At 34.5% G+C, this 24,880-nt stretch overlaps 1 protein-coding gene across 3 annotated transcripts in view; it reads right to left on the bottom strand.

Moving 5' to 3' along the window:
- Positions 1-226: 226 nt before the first annotated feature.
- LOC110105722 (probable inactive heme oxygenase 2, chloroplastic) overlaps positions 227-24,880 on the bottom strand; it is a 31,931-nt gene continuing 7,277 nt past the window's right edge. For all 3 annotated transcript variants that reach the window (XM_020835327.2, XM_028696179.1, XM_020835328.2), the window contains exons 3-4: positions 836-943; positions 227-724 (exon numbers count right to left, since the gene is read on the bottom strand). In XM_020835327.2, the coding sequence (XP_020690986.1) occupies positions 620-724; positions 836-943 (213 nt within the window). In that variant the 3' untranslated portion in view covers positions 227-619. The remainder of the gene's footprint in view (positions 725-835; positions 944-24,880) is intronic.

The following is a 24,880-nucleotide window of genomic DNA, read 5'->3' as shown; positions in this document are numbered from 1 at the left end:
TATATCAAATATAATTTTTTTCTAGTATAGGTGGCTAGATAAGTTTATTTCTCTCTAGAGGTTCAGATTCCCTATAATGGCATATCGTAAAGATCTGATCTTCAAAAACATTATCAATTTGACTGCCAATGCACACTTAAATGCAGGTTTCTAAAATATTGCTTACTCTTTTCACATTTCTATTCCCAAACATTTTTATATTTTGATTTAACAACAAAAAAAAAGAAGAATCAAATATATTTTTATTTTAAATGGAAATGAAAACAAAACAAAAATAAATAAATACAAACAAAATGAAAGCAAAGAAAATACAAACAGAACCTAATCATCTCTCTACTCCTTTCTTAAACATTTAGAAGCAGAGAATCGAAATTAACAGAGATAGAGAGATTATTACATGCGGAGTCCGGACATAGAAAACTGTTCGGTTTTATGACTGTGAACAATAAAATTACAGTTACTGATCACCACTACGCTTTTACTGTTCACCCTAGCGCTTTTACTGTTTACAATCACAAAATTGAACGGTTCTCTGTGTTCGGACTCCGCACGTAATAATCTCTCTATTTTTAGAGCATATAATGGTCAGTAACAAAAAGGGAAGTTGGATTATCCTCAATTACTGATTATTTGATAGGATGATTAGGCGCACAATTTGTCCGGAAAGCTTGAATGATTTTGCAGCTTCTTTCAGGCACTTATTCTTTGCAATGCGAGGCCAATGCTTCGAACACAGAAAATCCCGTCACAAGAAGCAAATATAAGAGCTAATTGGCAAGAATAAATCTTCATTTTCATGGAACTGAAAACATATATAAGCTGAGTAAAGAAATACCTCTCCGAGCTTATTGAGATTCTCCCTCACATTTTTCAGCAATTTCTGGGCATCTCCTTCCCATTTGTAGAACTCTAGTTTCCTCCCTAACAAGAGCTTCTCACAAACCTAATCAGAACGAAACAATAAGCACTTTATTTCCAGAAGCATAAAAACAAAAGAAAACTTCATACTTCTTATAATTTTTACTGCTTGAATCAAGTTCATGAATTTTTTTTTCATACACCGAATTCCTAGTGTTTTAAAAGTGTTACACGCAAGAAAAATTATTCTGTGCGGACATCGAAGGCCGTCCAAAGACCAACCAGAATGTGCCACATCACCATGCTCGGTACCACTCGGAACCGCTGATGTGGCGCATTCTGGTTGATCTCGGGACGACGTTCTGCATCTAATATCCGCACATAATAATTTCTCTACACGCAATGCAAGGCGCAAGTCTTTTTTGCTTCAATGTGCAAAGTACAAAGCAACGCATCCCCTTTTATACAAGATTTAAAATTGTGCAATTGGATATTGATGCGTTTTTTGTCCGTGAGGTGAGGGCTAATCATCAAGGCATTTTGAGACGTAAGCCTCATAATCCAAAAGTTGCATGATGTAAAAATGAAGGTCTACATGCTTTTTTAGCATCATAATCAAATAATATATTATAAGGATAACTTAGTAATTAATGATCTGATTCCTTAAGCATTTTTGTCACTTTAGCACAGGATGGCACATTCTTGTGAGAACTAGATACATGTTCCTTCATCATTGTTATACAACCCTCCACTTTATCACAATAATTGCATAAGTTTTGTCACTGTCTCTTACATCGATTTGTGTGCTATGATTCCACATCAAGCCCTTCCTATGACCGGAAATGGATTTTTCCTTGCCTCTAACCATTCTCTATAAAATCCTCGAATGGAGCAATTAATTCAAAGGTGAGAACAATACAACATTCAAATAATGAAACAACAAAGCCATCTAATTAAAACCAAGTTATTCAAAAAAAATGAATGTTTAAAAAATTTCATTAAAAAAATAAAATAGGTAAAGGAGTGCTTTGGAATGAAAGAAAGTTGAAAAATAGGAAAAGGAGGGGGTGGCGACTGCATCAAGCTCACTTGGCTCGCCGGCAATGGAAAACAGAGGCTAGTGGAAAGTAGAGTGTTTCTTACACTGGATGGAATTGCTCATGGAAGTCTTCATGAAGTCACAGTTTTCACTCTCCGGTGCATGTTTGTAGTTGAGTTGGATTAAGGTTTAATGGTTCATTACTTTTGATAAAAAAATTAATAATAACTTAGCTCTTGAGGTGTACGCCTCAAGATGAAGAGGCAAGATGCACCTCTAGGCGTTCCTGAGCCAAACCGAGGCGCACACCTCATAAGAATGACTCGAGGCATACATCTTAAGGCATTTTTCTATATTTACATTGAGGCACGCCTCACGCCCATATTACGCAATTTTAAACAACACTACTTTATTAACTAAAATGCTCATGAGCTATATAATATATACACATATATCATGTGCATAAATTGATGACCAGCTAGATTGGCATATGCATGTAGTGTGAAGTAGGAATGTAGGTGATCCGAGTAGGGTTGCACGTGAGCCGAGCCAATAAAAACTCGACTAGCTAATGAGCTCATGAGTCGAGCTTGTTGAGCCATGAGCTTGAGCTTAAATTACAACTTGTTTATTAAAGAAGCTCTACTTCGAGTTAAGCAAACTCAACTCACGAGCAAGCTCGATTTGGATTTATAGTTGAAATTAAATACCATTTATTCCTTTAGATTAACAGTCTAGCTTCCATGTCACATCACAACTTCTTATCTCATTGACCCACTTATCACAACTTCATCGATACTTCTCTAGTGAGCTCCCACCATTGGTCTCGCCAATCCTTCTCTAGCAAGCTCCCACCTTTGGTCTCATCAATCCTTCTCCAATGAGCTCTCACCACAACTTAATATGTGGGCTCACACTGCTAACCTTGTCAATACTTCTCCAAGGAGCTCCCAAGCCCCACCAGTGGTCTGATCAATCCTTCTTCAATGAACTCAAGTTGCAATTTCCTCTTTTTTTTCCTAAGTAATCGTATCAAGCTCGAGCTTTGGAATAAACGGACAAGCCAAGCCTAAGCTCAATGTATGAGCACAACTCAAGTTCAAGTTGAGGCTTTAAGCCTTTAACCAATGAATTAAGCTCAAGTTGGCTATAACTTGAGCTTGAATCGGCTCAATTACACCCTTGGTGCGAGGTGAAGATGGGGCATTCAAAAGTATTCTTGAACAAAAGCTTGTAAGCAAGAAGCCACTAGAACCAACAATAAGAACTAGTGAAAAGTGTATAAGAACTAGAAAATAGTGAGCTTGGATAGAAGTGACACTAACAAGTGACTAACTCCACAGAAGATGATGGAGATTCAAGGAGCAATGACTCGAAGATAATGAACAAGAATGAGAAAAAGAAATTGATCATGCCTAATTATTATGGCAGATGTTGAATCAAACCATGATATCTAAACAATGATTTCACTTTGAGTAGGAGTCGACCGCATAATGTTACGACATGATGCAGTCAAGCTATGCAACATGTACTCTTTGTTGCAAGCTTGCACTTCACCTAGCACTTCACTTTGCTCCTACTACATGCATTGAAGCACACTTTTAACAATATTGCTCCTGAAAGGGTGCCATGGTTTACTTCATAGAGGCTATTGGACTGCAAGTTTTTAAAATTTGGGGTATTCTAAATGCATTGTAAACTAAATACAATATATTTGAAATTTAAGAGATTTGTACCTATGTTTGGTTGGAACTAGGGGTGTAAGTGAACTAAGCAGGCTCACGAGCCGACTCGAGCTCGATTTGTTAACGAGGTCACGAGCCGAGTTTATTGAGCCATTAGTTCAAGCTCGAGCCATACTTGAGCTTGTATATTAAACAAGCATGAGCTCAACCTAACTCGGCTCGTAAGCTCATTGAGCCGCTCGATTAACTTAAAATTCCGGAAACCTGACCCGTTTTTAAAAACGGGTCGGGTTCGGGTTGACCCGAACAGTGCCGGGTCAGTTCCGGGTTCGACCCGAACCCGACCCGTTGACCCGAATTGACACCCCTAAATCTAGCTGGTGTATTTCAAATGCATTGAAATATTACTCTGCATTCCTTTTACTTCAAATCAAACACTAATATTTTCAAAAACCTTATATTTGGAATACTTTACACCCTCTTTGCAGCAAACCAAACAACCACTTAGTTTGAACTCATGTAGATGTTATTATAGATGGGGTTCTTTTCTTTGTGGAATTTATTTAGATGTAGATAAGAATTATTTTCATACAATACAACAATAACAACAACAAACCTTATCCCACTACATGGGGTTAGTTACATGAATCCTTTTTCTCCATGTTGTTCAATCAAGAGTCAAATTCTTATTTAAATCTAATTAAAAAAAGACTATTTTTAATAATTTATAACCAAGTCTTTTTAGATCTACCTCTACTTTACTTAATAACATAAATCATATCTAATACATCTACTATCCTAAAAAGATTATTGGAATGCTAACGTTTTATGTGACCAAACCATCTAAAGACGACTCTATCAAACTTACAATAATTCTGAAAAAAAGGAAATCAAAAACTCTCCCTAATACTTCAGTTTTCATTTCCTCCCTGCCAAAATCCAAATGATAGACACAGTTCCCGAAGCAGTGCCCTAGGTGCTGAAACCTGTTTCTCTGGATTTACTTGCTGCTGCTCTGCTGGAGTGTGCTGCTTGAAGCTTGCTTTGCCTGCTTCTATTGCACTGATTGCTTGCTGCTGTGGCACTGATTGCTGCTGCTGTTGCCACTGATTGCTGCTGTTACTGCTGCCGCCAATTGCTGCTGTTACTGCTGCCGCCAATTGCTGCTGATCCTACTGCTGCCACCATTGTTTTGGCCAAATTTCGCCAACGTTTTGGCCCAAATTTTGCCAATGTTTTGCTGTTTTTACAGCAAAATAGGACTTGGCACAGCCACTAGTTGCTGTTAGGTGGAGTAAAACCCAAAAAGAGTGGAATCTACTAAAATGAGATAACTAATTTAAAAAGAGGATCTTCAGGTAGCTAGCTAACAATATTCCTAACATTATTAGGGTAGTCGATATTTAGATTTAAAATTTCTATATTTGTGGTCGTTTATATAACATGATCAAAATTACTTGCATCACAGTCGAACACTTGAGCATACAATATCCATCTGGGTTTTGCATAACATAAATTTTGTTTACCTAATTACACTCATGTAATTGAGGCTAAATAACAAGGCATAGCACCTTTACTGGAGTATGATAAAGCTCTGTGACAGCCAAGTACAAGTACTTCAATAATTGGAACATATTCATACAATCCTCCGTGTATGAATCAAAATAATGATATTCTAACATGAATTCTTATCAAATGATTTATGCCAAAACTAGAAATTTGTATTAATATTCTTTAATTTTCTTATATTCATTCGATGTTGGAATCAATAATCTATGTAATTTGAAATTGATTTTAGTATATGGATGGAATCATTATCCTATACAGTAATTGATTGAACCTTGAAGAACCAAATGCAGCTTTGGAATTATCTTCATATTTACTTTATAGTTAATGTATTTAAAATTTCATGGATGAAAAGTTTCAAGCCATTTTTGACAGGTATACTTAAATATAACCATCAAAATGAAACTATTCTTAATGATGATGCATGTCACCTTAGGAGATGAAATATGTTTATGCATCACATATCATATTAAATTATGGCCACCTTAAGCATTGATATATTCTAGATGTGTTGGAGCCAGAAACTAAGACAAGCGTATTAATGTTCAGAAATTTATTATGACTGAATTATATTGTGCCTCCGTATAAACGATATTTTGATTTTTTACTTGAGTAAAAAAAAAACTAGCATCATTTTTTATGTTATACCTGTTTAGGGGCTATTTGTTTTGAAGTAAAATGAGTGTAAAATATTCCAAATGTAGAGGTATAGAAAGTATTGATTTTTGGTTTAAAGTAAAAGAAATACTAAAATAAAATTTTGAAGTATTTGGGATTCACCCATTAGTTCAATTTTTAGTGAATTTAAAAATCATTAGATTTGGTTGACTTCCAAATACTCTGTAAATAATTTTTTAATGTTGCCCATCGGCTGATGCCCCAGACGCCTCCACCGACTATAGCCTGCCACCACCGCCGATTGCCGCCAACCACCAGCCACCACCATCATTGGGCTTTATATTGCATTCATTTTACTTCATCAAAAATTTAAAAAAAAAATTACATGAATTTATCACTCATCTAAACAACTCCAAAATATTTAAAATACATTATATTTCTTTTACTCTACATTCCTATTACAACAAAGCAAACGGCACCTTAAGAACTATAGCATTGCAATTTCTTAATGTCATCATGTTGATAGAGTCAATGGGATAAATGCTCGTTGTTGTTGTTGTTGTTGTTGTATCATATTGATATAGTTCTAAATAACAATTTCTTTAGCATTTGCATATTTTAGTACACATTATGATAAAAATGTAAGCAGAAATATATCTCAACTATAATAATCTCACATAATATGGTGTATCACGCCTCTATCAAGAAAACCATTAAGGTGAAAGGGAGGAAAAAGGAAATACATGAGAATTATACATGACTAATTGCATGAATTTGCAAAGCGGGTATTGCTCGTTATTTTATATATAAAGAAAAATTTTTGGATTCATCAAATAAATGAAGGATATTGACTAAATGCAATTATCAATTCATCAAGGGAGATGGGCCTAAATCAAATAAAAATAATAGTTTACATTGGATAACCAATCCCCTATTTGAAAGAAGCATGACAAGAGGCCAATGTAATGAAAGAAAATCTGTAAAAAATATTGTAAGGAACACAAAAGTAAAATTCTCTTTTTCACATCCCCTAGAAGATGAGTATGCTCAATTGCATGCTGCAGTAAAGGCAACTATTATGGGAAATCGCATCGGACTCCGCAGCACTCATGAAATTGAGAATGAAGTGCAAGTCTTATAATAGTAGTGGAATTCAAGATGGAAACCATGGCAGAAATTCCTACATATTACTAAAGTTGATTCCAAGAAGCTTGACGCATAGAACAACCAGTTGGAGACTTATTTCAGTTTGTATGAGTATGTTAGGAAGTACTTGGAGATCTCTAGTAAACCCTAACAATAGAGATGAAAACAGCGTGACCGATCCACAAAACGATGGGAAAATCAGAGAAAACAGTAGCAAAAATCAACTAACGGAAGCAAATAGTAAGATACAATTGATCCTGAAATCGAGAGGAGGATCGATCTATCCCAATCACTAGACGAATCTAGGGCCCAAGACGCCAAGACCCAAAGACACCAAATAAGACACCAATTATCAAATAACCCTAAACCCTAAACATCTTCTCCTATTTAATACATAAATTCAAATACTTAAAAAATTAAATAAATTCAAATACCTAATTCAAACTTTCCCTCCAACCCTAGCCACCCCCTCTTTCCTTATTGAATTTCCTAGTGGTGTCCACTAGAAGCTTGGAGGCAATCCCTAGTGGGCGGACTGGCTTGGTACGCCTCTTGTAAGTAAGAACCGGTCAAATGCTTTGGGTCGGCTGAGCCGGTTCAGAAGGAACCTACACAATAATACCGCCATCCTAAAGAATCACATTGTCCTCAAGGTGAAAAGAGGGAAACCGATGCTTCACCCTCTCATAAGGCTCCTATGTTGCATCATAATCTGGAAGGTCTTTCCACCTGATCAACACCTCCTTTACTCCTCCTTCCCCCTGGCGCACCCCTTGTAACTCAAGGGATTCCATTATCACCTTCAAGTCCTCTATTAATGTCACTGATAGCTCAGAACTAGCTGCATGCTCCACAATTGCTCTCCTCAATTGTGATACATGAAAAACAAGGTGTATGGTTGCCACTGAAGGCAATTTCAACTTGTATGCCACCTCTCCAATCCTCTCCAGTACCTCAAAAGGCCCTAAATTACCTTGGTGCAAGCTTTCATTCCTTCTATTGGCGACGGTCCTCGGCCTGTAAGGTTGGAGTTTTAAGAACACCCTTTTCCCCACCTCAAATTGGATGTCCTTCTTATGCCCATCGACCTATTCTTCAAAATATGTTGGGCCCTCAATAAATGCCTCTTCAATTCTTCCAACATACGGTCCCTTTCTTCCAAATACTCCCCTACTGAAAAAACTTAGGTGTTTTTATGCCCAAAGTGCACCAAGTGAGGAGGATCTCTTCCGTACAACACCTTGAATGAGGCATCTGAGAAGCAAAGTGATATGAAGTGCTGTACCAATACTCTACCCATGCCAACCACTTGGCCCACAACTTGGGTGTCTCCGACACAAAGCATAATAGATATGTTTCCAAGCTTCTGTTGACCACTTTTGTCTGGGGGTGATAGACGGTGCTCCTCTTCAGTATTGACCATGTAATCTGAATAACTCCCTCCAAAAATAGCTAAGGAATAGCTTATCCCGATCTGATACTATAGACTCCGATATCCCATGCAAGCGAACCACCTCCCTTATAAAAGCTAATGACATTGTCACGGCTGTGTAAGGATGTCGTAGGGGAATGAAATGAGCATACTTGCTCAGTCTATCCACTACCACCAAGATCATTGTGAACCCTTCTGAACTTGGTAATTCTGAAAGTTCGTTAGGGATGTTAAGCCCTTATGAACTAGCCCGAGGCTAACCAAGAGGGGATGAATTGATATTTTAAAAATTCTCAAACTAAAATAACGATCTAAACCAAACAATCATTCACCATAAATAAAAGTGCGGAAATTAAATGCAGAAAAACAATAAAAAAGAGCAGACCAGATTTTATAGTGGTTCGGTCAACTGACCTACGTCCACTCCCCGGAGCTTCTCCTCCGGGTATTGCACTAAACTCAATTACTCTCTTTTTGCTCCGACAGTAAGGTGGATAAGCATGTACAAAAACTCCTTTCCACCGACCCCAATGAGGCAGAGAACCAGAGAACCCGACTCCTTTCGCTTCCTCCTGAAGCAGGCAGAGAACCTCAATCAATCCCTGAAGTATACCTCTCTATAATCTCCAAGGAAACCGAGACGACGACCGGAGAAGACGACTCGGATCCTAACTTGGAGAAACCTTTATGAAACCCTCATAAACTCCCCCTCACAAGATCTTTTCTCTCTCTCCCAAGCTCTCCCTCTCCTCTTGGCTCTCTCAGGTCATGACAGCAGCAAAAGATCACATCTTGAGTAAACAAGAGATCTTATATAGAAGGGTTTCAAAATTGCTATAAATTACAACAAACCGACAAATATCATTCAAGACGATCGACGAATCGTCTTGTACGATTAGTAGAAATTCAGCTCAATCAGCAATGACGATCTAAAGGAGGCTGGACGATTAGAAGATTTGTTTGTTCTGATCATCCAGGACGATTGGACATCATCCTATACGATTAGTTCAAAAATGTCAAATCTCATCCAGACCATCGCTCTGTATGGCCAGACTTTTCATGTTGGACGATGAAAAAATAACTGATCGTCCCGGACAATTAGTTCAAATGAATACATATCGTCCAGAACATCATTCTGGTCGTCCAGGAATAAACTAAGGTTTGTTTAACTGATCATCCAGGACGATCCTGCGATCGTCCAGGACGATATGATCGATCAATCAAACCTTAATTGCTTTCCTTAATCATCAGAATAATTTAGGCATAATTGTAATGCATCGTCTAGGACGATATCCTGTATGATGTCCAAAAATAATAACATGCCTAAAATAGTTGGCAGCTGATTCTTTCTGATTTGAGCATATCGTACAGGATGATGCTAATATCGTCCATGACGATTTGCTTAATTTTGACTCCCTTAACCAGGATGTCCTAATTAGGATTTCTATTTTTAACTGATCGTCCAGGATGATTTGGGATCGTCTAGGATGATATGATCAAAAACAGAAAACTCTAAAACAGATAGAATTTTTTCCCCTGAGTATGTGTGTGCAAGGTTACTTTGCATCAGGACCCACTTTGTAACATTTCACTCAAGAAAAGATAAAAACACTTGATGTGCACTTACCTATGTTGCACGGATACTTCTATTTACGAGGCATGCTGTATTGGACATGTGTCGGATATGGAAACACCTCCAATACGGCACGGATACGTGTCGGATACAGCTTTGTCGTGTCCAATTAAAATATTATTTAAATTTGACCAGACACGCGTATCAGATACACGTGTCCTATTAAAAAACAAAAAAAGAACCGCAATTTGCCCAATTCATTTTGGCTATCCGTTCGATATCCCTATTCATTTATGCGGCTTAAACATTTCGGTGAGCTAAATTTTTTGTTTCCGCACAGGTGGTCGTCTTCTTCATTATAGTCGAAGGAGCGGCTCGACGACGTGAGCATAGAAATGGACAGGATCATTCTTCGTCAACAAAGAGGCTCGACAACGCAAGCATTAAAGCCAACAGGATCCTTCATCGACAGAGCCGCTCGACAACACGAATAGTGAAGGTGACGTGAGCATTGAAGGTTTATTTTATTCGTTCTTCATTTTCTTAATCGTAGGCTCGGTACAGGAACTTTTACCACTCGGTACTCGGTACTGCTCAGTACCGGAACTCGATACTGAGTGGTACCAGAACTCGATACCGGCACTCGGTACCGCTCAGTTCCGGCACACGGTACTACTCGATATAGAGGGGTACGGAATGGTACCGAGCAGTACCGACAAGGTTGAACTCCGCCAAGGGGCAACGCCCCCTTGGACCCCCGGCATAAGCGCAACATATCTACACTTTTAATTAAAAATTTTCATGTTTCAAATTTATGTGGATTAATTTGTGTCAATCCTTCGTAGGATAATGAACTCTAATGGTGTAGGTACTGGGTCTGATGATGGTTCATCAGAGATCAATATTGAAGATAACAAACCTCTGTTGGGTTATGTGACAAAAATAGGTAAAATGTCAGAAGGGGTGGCAATATTGCATTCAAATGCAATTATTGTAATGTCACATACAAATGATCATATTATAGAGTGAAAGCTCATTTGTTGAAGATTAGTGGCCATGGAATTAAACTATGCCCGAAGATAAGCTCATCACAAATGGTTGAATTATAAAGAAAAATCAGTGAAGCTGAGCAAAGGAGTAAAAAAGAGCTTCAAAAATATATTCCACTTTCAAGCACCCATGCTTCATATCCTTCATCATCTTCTTCAATTAGAAGTGATGACAGGACTGTAAATAAAGGGCCTTTTCGAATGGATGGATTTGAATCAAAAAAAAAAAAATTGTTGTAGATAGTGCTTTGGAGAAAGCATTTAATTTATAAATGAGAGAACAACTAGATGGGGAAATAGCTAGAATGTTTTACTCAGCTGGACTTCCTTTTAATTTAGCAAGGAGTCCACATTACAAGAATGACTTTACCTATGCATGCAATAATAATCTTGCAGGATACGTGCCACCAGGAATATAATGTCATTAGAATGAAATTGTTGCAAAGAGAGAGGGGTAGTATTGAGAATTGTTCGAGCCTACTATAGGAGTTTGGAAAAAAAAGAAATTAGTTTGGTTTGTGATGGGTGGACAGATCCACAAAGAAAACTACTTATCAACTTCATGTCTGTAACAGAGAGCTATCCTATATTTATCAAAGCTGTAAACTGTGAAGGATAGTACAAGGATAAGTTTTCATTTCTAATAATCAAAGAAGTTATCATGATGGTGGGGACTTCAAACATCATCCAAGTCTTTATTGATAATGCACCTGTTTGTAAAGTTGCAGATCTACTTGTAGATCAAGCCTATCCTCATATTTTCTGGACATCATGTGTTGTGCATACGCTTAATCTTGCCTTGAAGTACATTTGTGCAGCTAAGAATATCGAGGCAAACGAAATCACCTACAATGAATGTCATTGGATCACAGTAATTGCTGGAGATACAATTGTAATTAGGAATTTTATTATGAATCACTTCATGAGACTCTCTATGTTCAATGATTTCTCTAATTTAAAGATGCTTGCAGTTACTGAAACTTGATTTGCCTCTGTTTTAGTGATGTTGAGAAGATTCAAAAAAATAAAAAATGCTCTTCAAGCTATGGTGATCAGTAACAAATGATCATGTTATAGGGAAGATGATGTTGGAAAGACTAGATATGTAAAGGAGAAGCTTTTAGAAGATTTATGATGGGATGAGATTGAATACATCATAAATTTTACAGATCCAATTTATGAGATGTTGAGAGTAGCTGATACGAATAAGTCTTGTTTACAACTCATTTATGAGATGTGGGATTCAATGCTAGCCAAAGTAAAAGAAATTATATATAGACATGAGAAGAAGGCACTTCATGAAGACTCAAGCTTCTGGGATGTTATTTATACTATTCTAGAAGATAATTAAAGCAAAAGTAATACACATTTACATTTTTATGCTATGCTTGGCTCACTCACTAAACCCGAGGTAAATTTTATTATTTTTTATTATTAATTAACAATTTGTCATTTAGTAATTTCAATATTTTTTTCATTATTTTATTTTAATGTTTTTTGAAGATATTTAACTAAAGAATAGCTTCAAGAGGATCCTCAAAGAGTTTCTCCAAAGAAAGATTTAAAAATTTCAAATATGAGAAAGACATGTTTGAAGCGTTATTTTCCAAATGAGGAGAAAAAAAATGTCAATATTGAACTTACTAAATTTTTTGGTCATTTAGAGGACTTTGGTGACCAAGAGTCATTGCGTAATAGATGGAGAATTGATCAAAAAATATGGTGGATTATACATGGAGCTTTAGCACCTCTACTTCAAACAATCGCCATAAAATTGTTTGGCCAAGTTTCATCCTCATCTTGTTGTGAAAGAAATTAGAGCACATATTTATTCATCCAATCAATGAAGAAAAATAAAATTACTCCACAACGAGCTGAAGATTTAGTTTATGTGCATACAAACCTTCAACTTCTCTCAAGAAAAACTCCAACTTATATTGAAGGATACAACAGGATGTGGGATGTTGTTGGAGATGGATTTGAATCTCTTGAGGATATGGGAATATTAGAAATTGATGATTAACTTGATGAGCCTGAATTGGAAGCTATGATATTTATTGAAGATGATATAGAAATTCAAAAACAAACCACAAAAGAAGCTAATCCTATCATTCCTCATATTGAATAGTTGAAACTTCATGTGCTGAACAATTTATAATTTTATTTTTTTTTTGTACTAGACATTTCAATATTTAATACTTATTTTTATTTTGATATTATAAGATACAATGCTAAAAATCATGTTGCTTTTAATTTTTTTTGTCATTTCAAATATTACGCTTTAATTACTTTCTTAATTTTTTATGTATGATTTATATATTATAATGTCGTATCTACATCGTATATGTATCCTATATTTTTAAGAATTGACGTGTCCCGTATCCGTATCGTGTCGTATTCGTGTCGCCGTATCCGTATCTGTGTAACATATACACTTACAGACTAACTCAGTCCTAATCTACCCAATCTTGAGCTGGCTTGATTTGCAATTGATCTTATGGAGACCTAAAACGTTAGTAAGCAGGACAATAGTAGAAAAACAGAAATGTCTGAAATGTTTACTATCATCAAAATTATAATCCCTGAATCCAGATTCACAACAAATTCATCTAAGAAGTCCATGAATAACTCCTCCCACAGCCTACCTGATAAAGCTAAAGGTTGTAGCAATCCTCCTAGAGACATGGCCATGTACTTGTTCCTTTGATGGATCTCATATCTAGCTACCATCTCCACATCCTTGTGCATCCCCTTCCAATACAAATCTAAGGCAAGTCTCATGTACATCTTTTGCACCCCTGAATGACTCCCAACAACGCTTCCAAGGAATTCCTGGAGTAGGTGCTCAATGTGGAATGTGGACTGATGTCCTAGGCATCACAAACCTTCCCTTGATACAACAACCTCTCCCCTTCTAGAGAATACCCTTAGTGACTATTCCTCTCATTCAATAAATCAACCATAATCCTTCCTAACTCCTCATCCCGTGCACTTTCCTCCATAATGGCCTCCTAATCTAGCACTATTGAGACCGACACTACTATCGCCTGTAACTCCCCCGTGCATCTAGATAATGCATCTGCTGCCTTGTTCTCCATTATTGGTCTATACTGTATTTCAAAATCATACCCTAACAACTGGACAACCATCTCTGATGCTCCTCAGACTACACAAAACCTCCAACTCCCATCTTTCTTTCTAACCAGTAATATTGGGCTAGAACTAGGTCTGGTAATCCCTGCTTTCAACATCTCTCTAATCAACTTTTCAATCTCATCCTTCTGAAATTGAGAATAGCGCTAGGGTCTAACATTGATGGGTGGCACATCTTCCTTCAATATGATAGCATACTCCTACTCCCTTGGTAGTGACAATCCTTGAAGTGGCTGAAAAATCTCACTGAATTATTGGATCAATGGTTGTACAGAAAGAGGAGGATCAATCTATCAATTGTTGGATCAATGGCTGAAAAAATCCTTTCTTCCACAAAACGATGGAAAAATCAGAGAAAAGAGTAGCAAAATTCAACTAACGGAAGCAAATAGCAAGATACAATTGATCCTCAGTTTGAGAGGAGGATCGATCCATCCCAATCCCTAGACGAATCTAGGGCCCAAGACGCCAATACCCAAAGACACCAAATCAGCCACAAATTATCAAATAACCCTAAACCCTAAACATCTCCTCCTACTTAATACATAATTCAAATACTTAATTCAAACTTTCCCTCCAATCCTAGCCACCCCCTCCTTCCTTATTGAATTTCCTAGTGGTGTCCACTAGAAGCTTGGACGTCAATCCCTAGGAGGTGGCTGGCTTGGTCTGCCGCCTGTAAGTAAGAACCGGCCCAATGTGGGTCTGTTTTCACTAATAATAAAAAGGTGAGGAAGGTTGGTGATGCCCAGTCTTATAAGACCAATGTGTCTAGTAAAGTGGTGACCATTGTCAAATATTGACCATACTAACGAAAAATGTTGAAAATTGCACCATGAACTCATCCCTAGAAGGTATAAAAAAATATATATAGAAAAAAACAATTGCTGTTGCATAATAATTAGACACATTATTTGAGGAAAACATGCAAGATAATCTATATAAGCGTACACCATAAAATTTCAACATCAAGTGGTCACATTGGAAATAAATTTTATGGAGATGGAAGTTCTAATGAAGGAAACCTCAGTACTTTACTTACAAATTGTAAATGAGCCCGTTTTGTTCCCATTTATCAATCTTATTTCGGACAATATATTGGTGACACTATAGAGCACAAAAACTAAAGAAAAAGAGAGAAGATTCAAAAACTATTCCAAAGTGGGTCTTCTTTCACCAACAATAAAAAGGTGAGGAAGGTTGGTGATACCCAGTCTTATAAGACCAATGTGTCTAGTAAAGTGATGACCATTGTCAACTATCGGACCATACCAACGAAAAATGTTGAAAATTGCACCATGAACTCTTCCCTAGAAGGTAGAAAAAAATAGAAAGGAAAAAACAATTGCTATTGCATAATAATTAGACACATAATTTGAGGAGAACATGCAAGATAATCTATGTATGTGTACACCATAAAATTTCAACATCAAGTGGATACATTGGAAATAAATTTTATGGAGATAGAGTACTAATGAAGGAAACCTCAGTACTTTACTTACAAATTGTAAATGAGCCCGTTTTGTTCCCAATTATCAATCTTATTTCGGACAATATGCCGGTGACACTATGGAGCACAAAAACTAAAGAAAATGAAAGAAGATTCAAAAACTATTCCAAAGTGGGTCTTCTTTTGCCAACAATAAAAAGGAGAGGAAGGTTGGAGATGCCAAGTCTTATAAGACCAATATGTCTAGTAAAGTGATGACCATTGTCAAATATCGGACCATAACAATGAAAAATGTTGAAAATTGCACCATGAACTCTTCTCTAGAAGGTAGAAAAAAATAGAAAGGAAAAACAATTGCTGTTGCGGTATATAACACCCTTTATATCACCAAAATCTCTACACCCGTTAAAAATTAGCACATGCATAATTTATCTGATATGGCTCGAGTACCAGCAAAAAGCCTAAAAATGAGCTGAATAGTAGTTTAGTCTTTCAAAGGTGGGAAGCTAGTGGCCTGGTGTAGTTGAACAAGCTTTGGAGGAAGGACCAAAAACAAGAGCGAAGTGACAAAGTGTAAGCTAAATTCAAAATGTTTTGAAGATGCAATCCTGGTCATCCACATGCCACTCTAAGATAAACAAACGATTAACATAAAGATTTGAATAGTTGAAGTCATACAGCAAGCATTTTCAATGACCCAAGAAAACCCTCATCATAGAATAGCTCTTCTCAGAGATCATCCCAGTGAATACTTGCTTGTGATCCTCACGATTCTCCCAAAACCTATCTAGGCTATAATTCCTTGCTACTCTAGTTGCCTTTTTTAACTATGACTAGCACTTCCAGAAGTCTTCAGCCCAAAACCAAAAACTAATCTACTTAGCAGTGCGCAAAGCCATTCTAAAATTCAAGGATCCTTTCAAATACCTCGGCGATGTCACCTACCAATCATCATAGCGAACAAACCTCACACAAGTCATGCGCCATGTGGAAACCATCCACTTTCATGTGAAATCATTCTAGCCGCACCTACTGACCAGAATCCTCTTCATACTTGGGCTTGACTACTTTAAACTGATCAACCAACCAAAGAAGGAGCTTCTCCCCTAGCTTCTGAAATTTAAACATTCCATCTTACTCCTCAATAGTTAAATTTCACTTAGCTTGATTCCAAATCATTCAGCCATAATTCAGACCTACTCGACTAAATTATTGATGCAACAAAAAAAAAAAAGAGTACAAACACTAGAAATTACAAACAAAACAATAATATTTTAAATAAAAACACACCTTACATCATTTGGGACAACAACAACAAACAATTTAAATAAACATGACGCAACGACACCTTACAACTATAAAAAGTTTTAGAGAAGAAAGATATAGGTGGATTGGGAACCGTGGAGAGAAGTATAGATAGAAGACCGAGACAAAATAGAAGAAGGTAGAAGAAGATAGCTCGCAAACTAAATAACCCGCAGGTTATAGTGTCTACATATTCATCACATCACTCTCCTAAAATACTCTTTCAAAGAAGATATGTCACCTTTTATAGGAGAAGAAGGCCCAATTGCTCACATAAATGTGCCAACCAAATAGTCAATAGAAATCAATCAAGTCAACCACTTTTTTTTAGAAGATAAAACACTATTCTTGGAATTAGCAAGGAGGGAAATGAACGGTCAACAGTAGGGTACCAAAATCTGCTTGGAAAACCAACAGCCAGCAATATGGGAATCTTAAATCAGCATGGGGAACACCAATAGGAATCTAAAATCTGCAGGGGAAACCAGCAGCAGGAGTAAAACTAAAATCTCCATGGGAAAACCAATAGCCAGCAATACGGGAATCTAAAATTAGCACAGGGAACACAAACAGGAACAGCCAGCAATATGGGAATCTGAAATCATCATGGAGAACACCAAGCATCCGGCCAATATAGGAGGAAATGGGTCAAGCCTAGTAAGGAAAAAAATAGCCCAAAGATTAAATACACATATAGCTATCAAGGAAGCAAGTAAATAAATTCAACAGGTAGGAACATATATTAAAAAAACTAGCTTTGTCTGCATCAATTATGATTCCAAAATGACTCAAGCATGTCTTTGTTCTACTCAACTATATTCATGGGTCATCTTTAATATATTTTAGATAGAATCAACATTGATTTAGAATTATATTTGTTATGTGTAACTGTAAATGTAATCGCCTTAGCCTATGCCTCAAATGATCTATCTCAACCTCAAATGACTCAACATGTCAGAATCAAACATATTCTCCTTCCATGGACTGTTCTAACTTTCATTTGGTATCACAACATAAATGTTGCCTCAATCTAAATGATTCTTTTTAAAGACAACTTAATTTAACGACTAGATTGTAAAGATGAAAATAAATTAAATAAACATTAACTTCTTGAGTTTTCTCCTTTCAAAAAGGGTAAGTACACAACAATCATGATGCATTCAAATGTTAAAAAAATAAAAAATAAATAAAAAAAAATGATGCATCCAAATGTTCAACTCAAAAGGTCTAGAAAGGACTAAAACCATTTGTTTATAAAGTCTTCAATTTATTAATTTGGTTCTTCTTTCTCTAAGCATCTCAATTAATTTCATTTTCTTATTTACATACTCATGAACATGATACTCTCTCACAGGCTCATTCCCAAATATTCAATGTATCAAATTCAATCATTAGGATTGACTCCACTCCACCAATGTGAAAACCATCAAGGAGTGGTGAACAATTACACAATAGTGTACCCGCTAGACATCATAAAGAAAGAAAAACATGTCTTCTAAAAGAGCAATAGAGCAAAAGCTGCAAAAATCAAAGATGTCTTCATTACAAAAGGAGCTTGAAAAGCCACAGTCGTATCAATTCTTACAAATTCAAACAGAAAAAAAGGATAAGAAGAAATCAAATCCACATCATTTTTGAACAGCTAGAAAGAAGAGATGTCAACAATCATAATTTAAGCATCAGATCATTAAAGGATCAAGAAATTTTTTACGACATGATGTTCCATTAATTATTATCAATCTAATTTCATCATCGATATTATCGATGGTGTTGATTTCAGGAGTCCACTGATGAAAATAAATCATCAATTGAGGAATTGAAATATAAAATTATAGCATGATATGGACAATTTTGAAAACTCATTTGTATAAGCTTGCTTTTATATTTTTAATTTAGCATGAGGATAATTCATGTTGAAATTATCTTTTAGTTTAAGCTTATCTAGTTGATTATTTGTAGATAGGGTTCTTTTTTGTGGAAATTACTTAGAAAGTGGATAAGAATTCATCCATGTTATATTTATGTATAAATAGCCTTAATTTCCTACAATGAAATTAATCTAAAATAAAAATTCTTCCCAAAGCAGATCCTCTTTAATCCTCTATAATTCTACTTGATGCTGTTCCTATTTCCCATAACATAAAAGACTTAGATTCCTAGCAATTTTATCTAGTTTATTCCATCAAAAATCATAGCTATTGTATCCAATACCAAAGCACAACCATTTCCTTTAGATTTTTCTTTAGATTATGATTTTATAATTGTTAATATCTTATTCAAGAAAAGAGATGAGCAACTCATCACTTATAAAAATGGATATAGTAAAACTCATATTGATTATTTTCTTATAAGAAAAATATATTGTTTAGATTGCAAATATTATAAAGTTATTCCGAATTAAAATTTATGTACCCAACATCGCTTTGAACATTAAGATGAACGGGAAAAATATTTTTGAGAGTAAGAAACTAGATCTGAAAATTTTGTCTATGCATGAGGAAGCTAATATTATGTAGGAAAGAGGTATTAGTGATATTAAGAATATTATAAAAGATGTACTTGGAGTATCAAAGAGAAAAACTCCTGATAGAAAAAATTGTTGGTGATGGAATCAAAATGTATAGAAAAAAATTAAAAAATAAGAAGATTTATTATAAAAATTTATTTATATATAAAATTCTTAATAATTAGTGCAATAAGTATCCAAAGAGGCTTAATAAGGCGTCTTAAAAAGATAATAATGGAGATATATAAAAATTTAACTTTTAATGATTTATATAATATAAGTGTAGTACTAAAGGAGGGCAAAGACGATTACTGTTATTTACAGTTTAGCTAACAAGATAAGGATGTAGTTAATGATTTAGATCAAGTGAAAGTGTATATAAGTATGAGATCAAAATATCTGTTTTTATTAAAGAGGATATCAACATAATGGTCAAGAGATAGTATTTTCTAAAATTCTTAACATAATCGAATATGACTTGTCAATCGCGATTGACTTATGTGAAACCGATAACGCACTACTATAATGAAAACCTAATTTTTTTTGTTTTTATCGATATACTTAGCTAAAATCGAATTTAGAGGTTTTTTAAAGAAATAAGTGTGCGAAAGCTTATTAGACCTGATGATATTCAAATAGTGTGGAAATGCTTAGAATATGAAGGAATTTCTTGACTTATTAAACTTTTTAATATTATTTTGAAGACTAAAAAGATGTCAGATGAGTAAAGAATGAGTGTAGTGATTCCTATTTTTAAGAATAATGGTGATGTTCAAGATTGTGCGAATTATGGATGAATTAAGTTAATGTTTCATACTTTAAAACTCTAAGAGAGAGAGAGAGAGAGAGAGTTATGGAGCATAGGTTACGACATGATACTAATGTTTCTCAAAATTAATTTGGATTTATGCCAAGTAAGTCTACTATGGAAGTTATACATTTATTGAGAGGTTTGATGGAGAAGTATAGAGAATAAAGATGATCTACATATGATATTTATTGATTTAGATAAAGCATATGATAAAATTACAAGAGAATGGCTATGGAGAGTTCTAGAAAAGAAAGGGGTGGATAATGCTTATATTCAAGTCATTAAGGATATATATGCAAGAGCTATTACTTGTGTCCAAACACAAGGTGGTTTGACCAAGTATTTGCCTATTTTAGTTGGATTACATCAAGGATCGACCTTAAGTCCATATCAGTTTGCTTTAGTTATGGATGTTCTCACTAGACATTGCACGAGGTTTGTTTGATTAAAAAAATATAGTTTTGAAAAAGTTTAATTTTCTTTGGGAATATTAAATTTTGATATTTTAGTTTTAAAATTGAACTCTTTATTATAGATAATATATCACCTTGAGAGGCGATAATATCATTCTCTAATAGGTTCAAATTATAAAACTTTGAATTTATCCTGATTACTATAGTCAAACACAGGAGTGAATCATATATGATATGACCCCTGAGGGTCAAGATGAAATTTAATTGAGTATTTGACTATACTAATCTGAATAAAATGATCATTAATTTCAAAATCAAAATCATAATAATATGACGACATATCTTTCCAAGGAAAGAAAATATTGTTATTAATCATTTGAAAATGACGATAATGATCGTTGAATTTAAATTTCCTAAAGATAATTAATTCAAGGTTTTGAAAAGTTTAATTTTGAAAATCTGGTCTGAGTTTCTAAATCTCCTACGAGCACAGGCCCTCGTAGTTAATTACATCATAGGAAAACAAGAGTTTCTTACGAATACTCTCGATTAAAATAGCGGTATAAATTTTATTTAAGATTTTCAAAGATCGATATCAAAGGAGGAAAAGGGTAAGAATTTTCAAATGGGATTTGTTCAATGTTGAACACTTATTCTAGGGTCAAAGGAAGAAAGGTAGGAGGCACCTGGGATTCTGCAACAATTCAGAAATGCCCCAGTCTATCCTACATGTTGGGCTCTAATTTGATTGAAAGAAATTTTTAAGTTAAATGGTCAATTTTATTAGAAAATTGGGATTCAATTCCCGAAGGTTGAAACCTTATAGCCAGAGCTTGTCTCAGAACCTAAGTCTAAATTGGGTACTGAAAAGTGACTCGGATATAGCTAATGCAGTGCAAATCTGGACTTACCCCGGCCTGGATTGGGGAGCCAGCTAAACCACCTAAGCGCTTTAAAAACATGTATCCGGCCAATTAATATAGAGTGATAGGGACGTTAATTAGATTAAGTTTGAGGAATTGGGGCCGACATCTAGAGCAATCCTAATTAGCCCCTTTGACTTATATTGGGTATTTGATGTCTAAATAAATTCAATTAAAATTTTAGACTTGATTTAATTTGTTACTAATACAATGCATGCTAGTCGACTCAATTGAATGCCCAAATCAAAATGAAGCAATTTTAAAAAGGCTTAAAAATAGGTTTTATCCTAAAGATGCATAGATTCCCCTTATACAAATCTACACTCTCATAGGCCAGGTGGTCTGCCAAAACCCGCAGGCGGGGAGGTGCCTAGTAAAAGGAGAGAAAATGCAGCAAGTATGCATGCGAACTCCCGGCGGCCCCGGGCTTTCTTCTTAAAACGTTAGAGTTTCTATGTGAGCTTAAATGTTTTAATTTGATTTAAGTAGAAAAATTTTAGCAAGTCCTTAAGAGCCTACAATCGGATTCCAAGCTAAATTAAATACGGCATGCAAGTAAAAAGACTTGAAAAACAGGTAGTTTTACTGCGCAATCAATTAAATAAATCAATCAAATTAAATGCTCAAATTGAATATCCATATGGCAAGTGTCACTTGTCATTACATCCCAGAATTTGCAAAAAATTAAAGTGGCCGAGCACCACTGATCACAACCAGGATTCTACTCCTAAGACTCAAGTGACTTTAAGAATGGGTATTCTCGCTATCCACTTCTTCGTCCTTCTGCAACTCTTTGGATAGTTAGGTCCGGATTTTCAAATAAAAAGAAACTCCCTCTTGAACGGGGTGTTATCTTTCCTCTTTAGATATTTGAAAGGTCATCCAAATTTGGAGCTCCAAATTTAGAGGGACTCTCCCCTAAGGGATGTCCCTTCCTCTTTGGATTCCAAATTGGATGTTTTAACATCCCATTCTCAAGTCACTTTCAATATTTACAACCATAAATATATCTCAAATTACATTTAATAAAAGAGAAAATTCTAGACTCGATCCTGCAAGGTTATCCTAATAATCAGCAGTTATATATAATCTCAAGCAGCTAATATTCAATCTCAAGCAGTTATAATCAATCCCAAGCAGTTAATATTTGAAATTTGAAAATGCTCAATTACTCACAACACAGAGTGCAGAAAAATAAGTAAACAAACACATCAATTCTAAGCTAGCAACCAGCATGCAATGAAAGCTCAAAAACCCGGCACATAGCGGAAAAGTAAACACCAACCAAGCCTAAAATTAGAGTTGATTGTCCTAGTAAACTATCTAATGTGTGTGACGTGGGTCGTGTGATTTGGATGTCCTATGGAGGGCAATTTGTTAAAGTTGTTTAAAGTTTTGATTGGTTGAAAGGCTTAAGGGAAAATTTTAATTAAAGTTTAAGTATTAATATTTTGAAATTGATTTTAATTGTCTGTTGGATACCACTTTTGCTTCTTATCGAGGCCGTGAAGTTTATTTTACCTTCCTTAGGGCTAAGCTAATAGCCTCGTAGGCCTGGGTTACCCAGTGGTACCCGGTATGACTAAGTGTTTTTATTTGATTAAGAATTAAAATTTAATAAATTTTAATTAAAGTTAGTTGATTATTGGTTTTAAAGTTGATTTAAACATTTATGGAGTTTTAAAGTGATTTTGAGTTTTAGAAATTTTTTGATTATTTTAAATCATTTAATTCATGGGTCAAAAGTTGACTTTTAAATTAAGAATGTTTTCTGGAAAATTAATATTTTATTATAATAGTAGACCTTAATATGATCAGTTAGACAATAAGTACGCTGAAATTGGATTTTTCTAGATTTAGTTATAAAGGTTTGATGTTTTAACTTGATTTTGACTTGAGATTTGACCAAAAGTTTATTTTTTAAAATTTAATGGTTTTCTAGAATTTTAATATTTTAATAAATATTATACATTATTATGATTTGAATGCAATTGAGTTTGACTGCTTTGAATTTTTTCTTGAATTAGTTTTGAATTTTTGAAGTTTGTGCATTTATTAGAATTTTAAAAATTGTTTAATTAGAGGCTTTTTTGTGATTTTGTTCTCAATGAACTTCCAACTCTTTGAAATCAACTCCACTGAAAGTCAGGAATGACCTAAGGAGAGATTCCCAAGTGTTTGAAAATTTTTTGAAATTTTTAATTATTTTTAATTATTAAAAATTCAATTTTACTTTAAATTAAATTAAAACCAGATTTGCTGTCAAATTAAATTGGTCTCATTTTTTATTAAGGGTTTGATTCTGGTCAGTCAGAGATTTTACTTGTAATTTTTGAATTTAAATTTGATTTATTACAATTTCTAGAAGTTTAAAGGGCTTAATTAAGGGTTTAAACTTAAGAAAATTGATTAAGGGTCTTAATGATCTCTAAAACCAGTGAAAATTTTTCTATGAGCTGAGAGTATCACTATGTTCAAATATTTAAAGTTTCAAATCAAGAAGATGTATATCCTAATGCCTATAATTTCTCTAAGTTTTCTAAACATAAGTTCTTAATTATTATCCTTAATGATGTCACTAAGTTAGTTAGATTTGAATCAATGTTTCTAACCCTTGGACAAGCATGAAATAAGCACACACAAAGATACAATCAAGTCCTTAAAAATAGGAGATCCCTAGGCTATATAGTATGTGCTCCCTAAACATGTAAATCAAATTAAAGCTTAATTAATTGAATGATTAATCAATGAATAATAAGCAAAGTACTTATTCATTGATTAATCATCATTCCCATAAATTCTATTTAATCAAGTTCAACCCATGCTTAAGATTTCAAACTCCTCACTCAAAGCTCTCAAAATTTAATGTATATAATTTTAAAACTAATTTTGATATTTAGAAAATAGAATAATTTTAAGAATTTTTAGAAAATTTAAGTAATTCAAAATAATTTTGAATAAATCTCAAAAATAGTTTTAAAATACTTTTAAAATAAATTTGAATAAAAATTTTTAAATAATTTAAGATGATTTTAATAGAGTTCTTTGAACTTTGAAAAATTATTTTGAATTAAATATTAATTAATAACTCAATTTTAAATAATTAAATTATTTTAAAATATATATACAATATCAAATATTGGCGCGGTTCAGCCGGACGAATTTAGCGAGCGCTCATGTGGCGCCGCCGCTGATTTTTTTATTTAATTAGTTTTCTAAATTATTTTTAAATGATTTTTAATTAACAGAAAATTCATAAAAACTACTAAAAATAAAATATAAATCTAAAAATTTCATTTTTTATATCAAAATGCTCAGCTTTTTTTAAAACCCTTTAATTTAAATTTAAAATT

This window comes from Dendrobium catenatum, unplaced genomic scaffold (genome assembly GCF_001605985.2).
Source record: "Dendrobium catenatum unplaced genomic scaffold, ASM160598v2 fragScaff_scaffold_716, whole genome shotgun sequence".
NCBI classification, from domain to species: domain Eukaryota; kingdom Viridiplantae; phylum Streptophyta; class Magnoliopsida; order Asparagales; family Orchidaceae; genus Dendrobium; species Dendrobium catenatum.
Note: the sequence above shows the minus strand (reverse complement) of the source record. Positions and strands in the feature narration are given on the sequence as shown.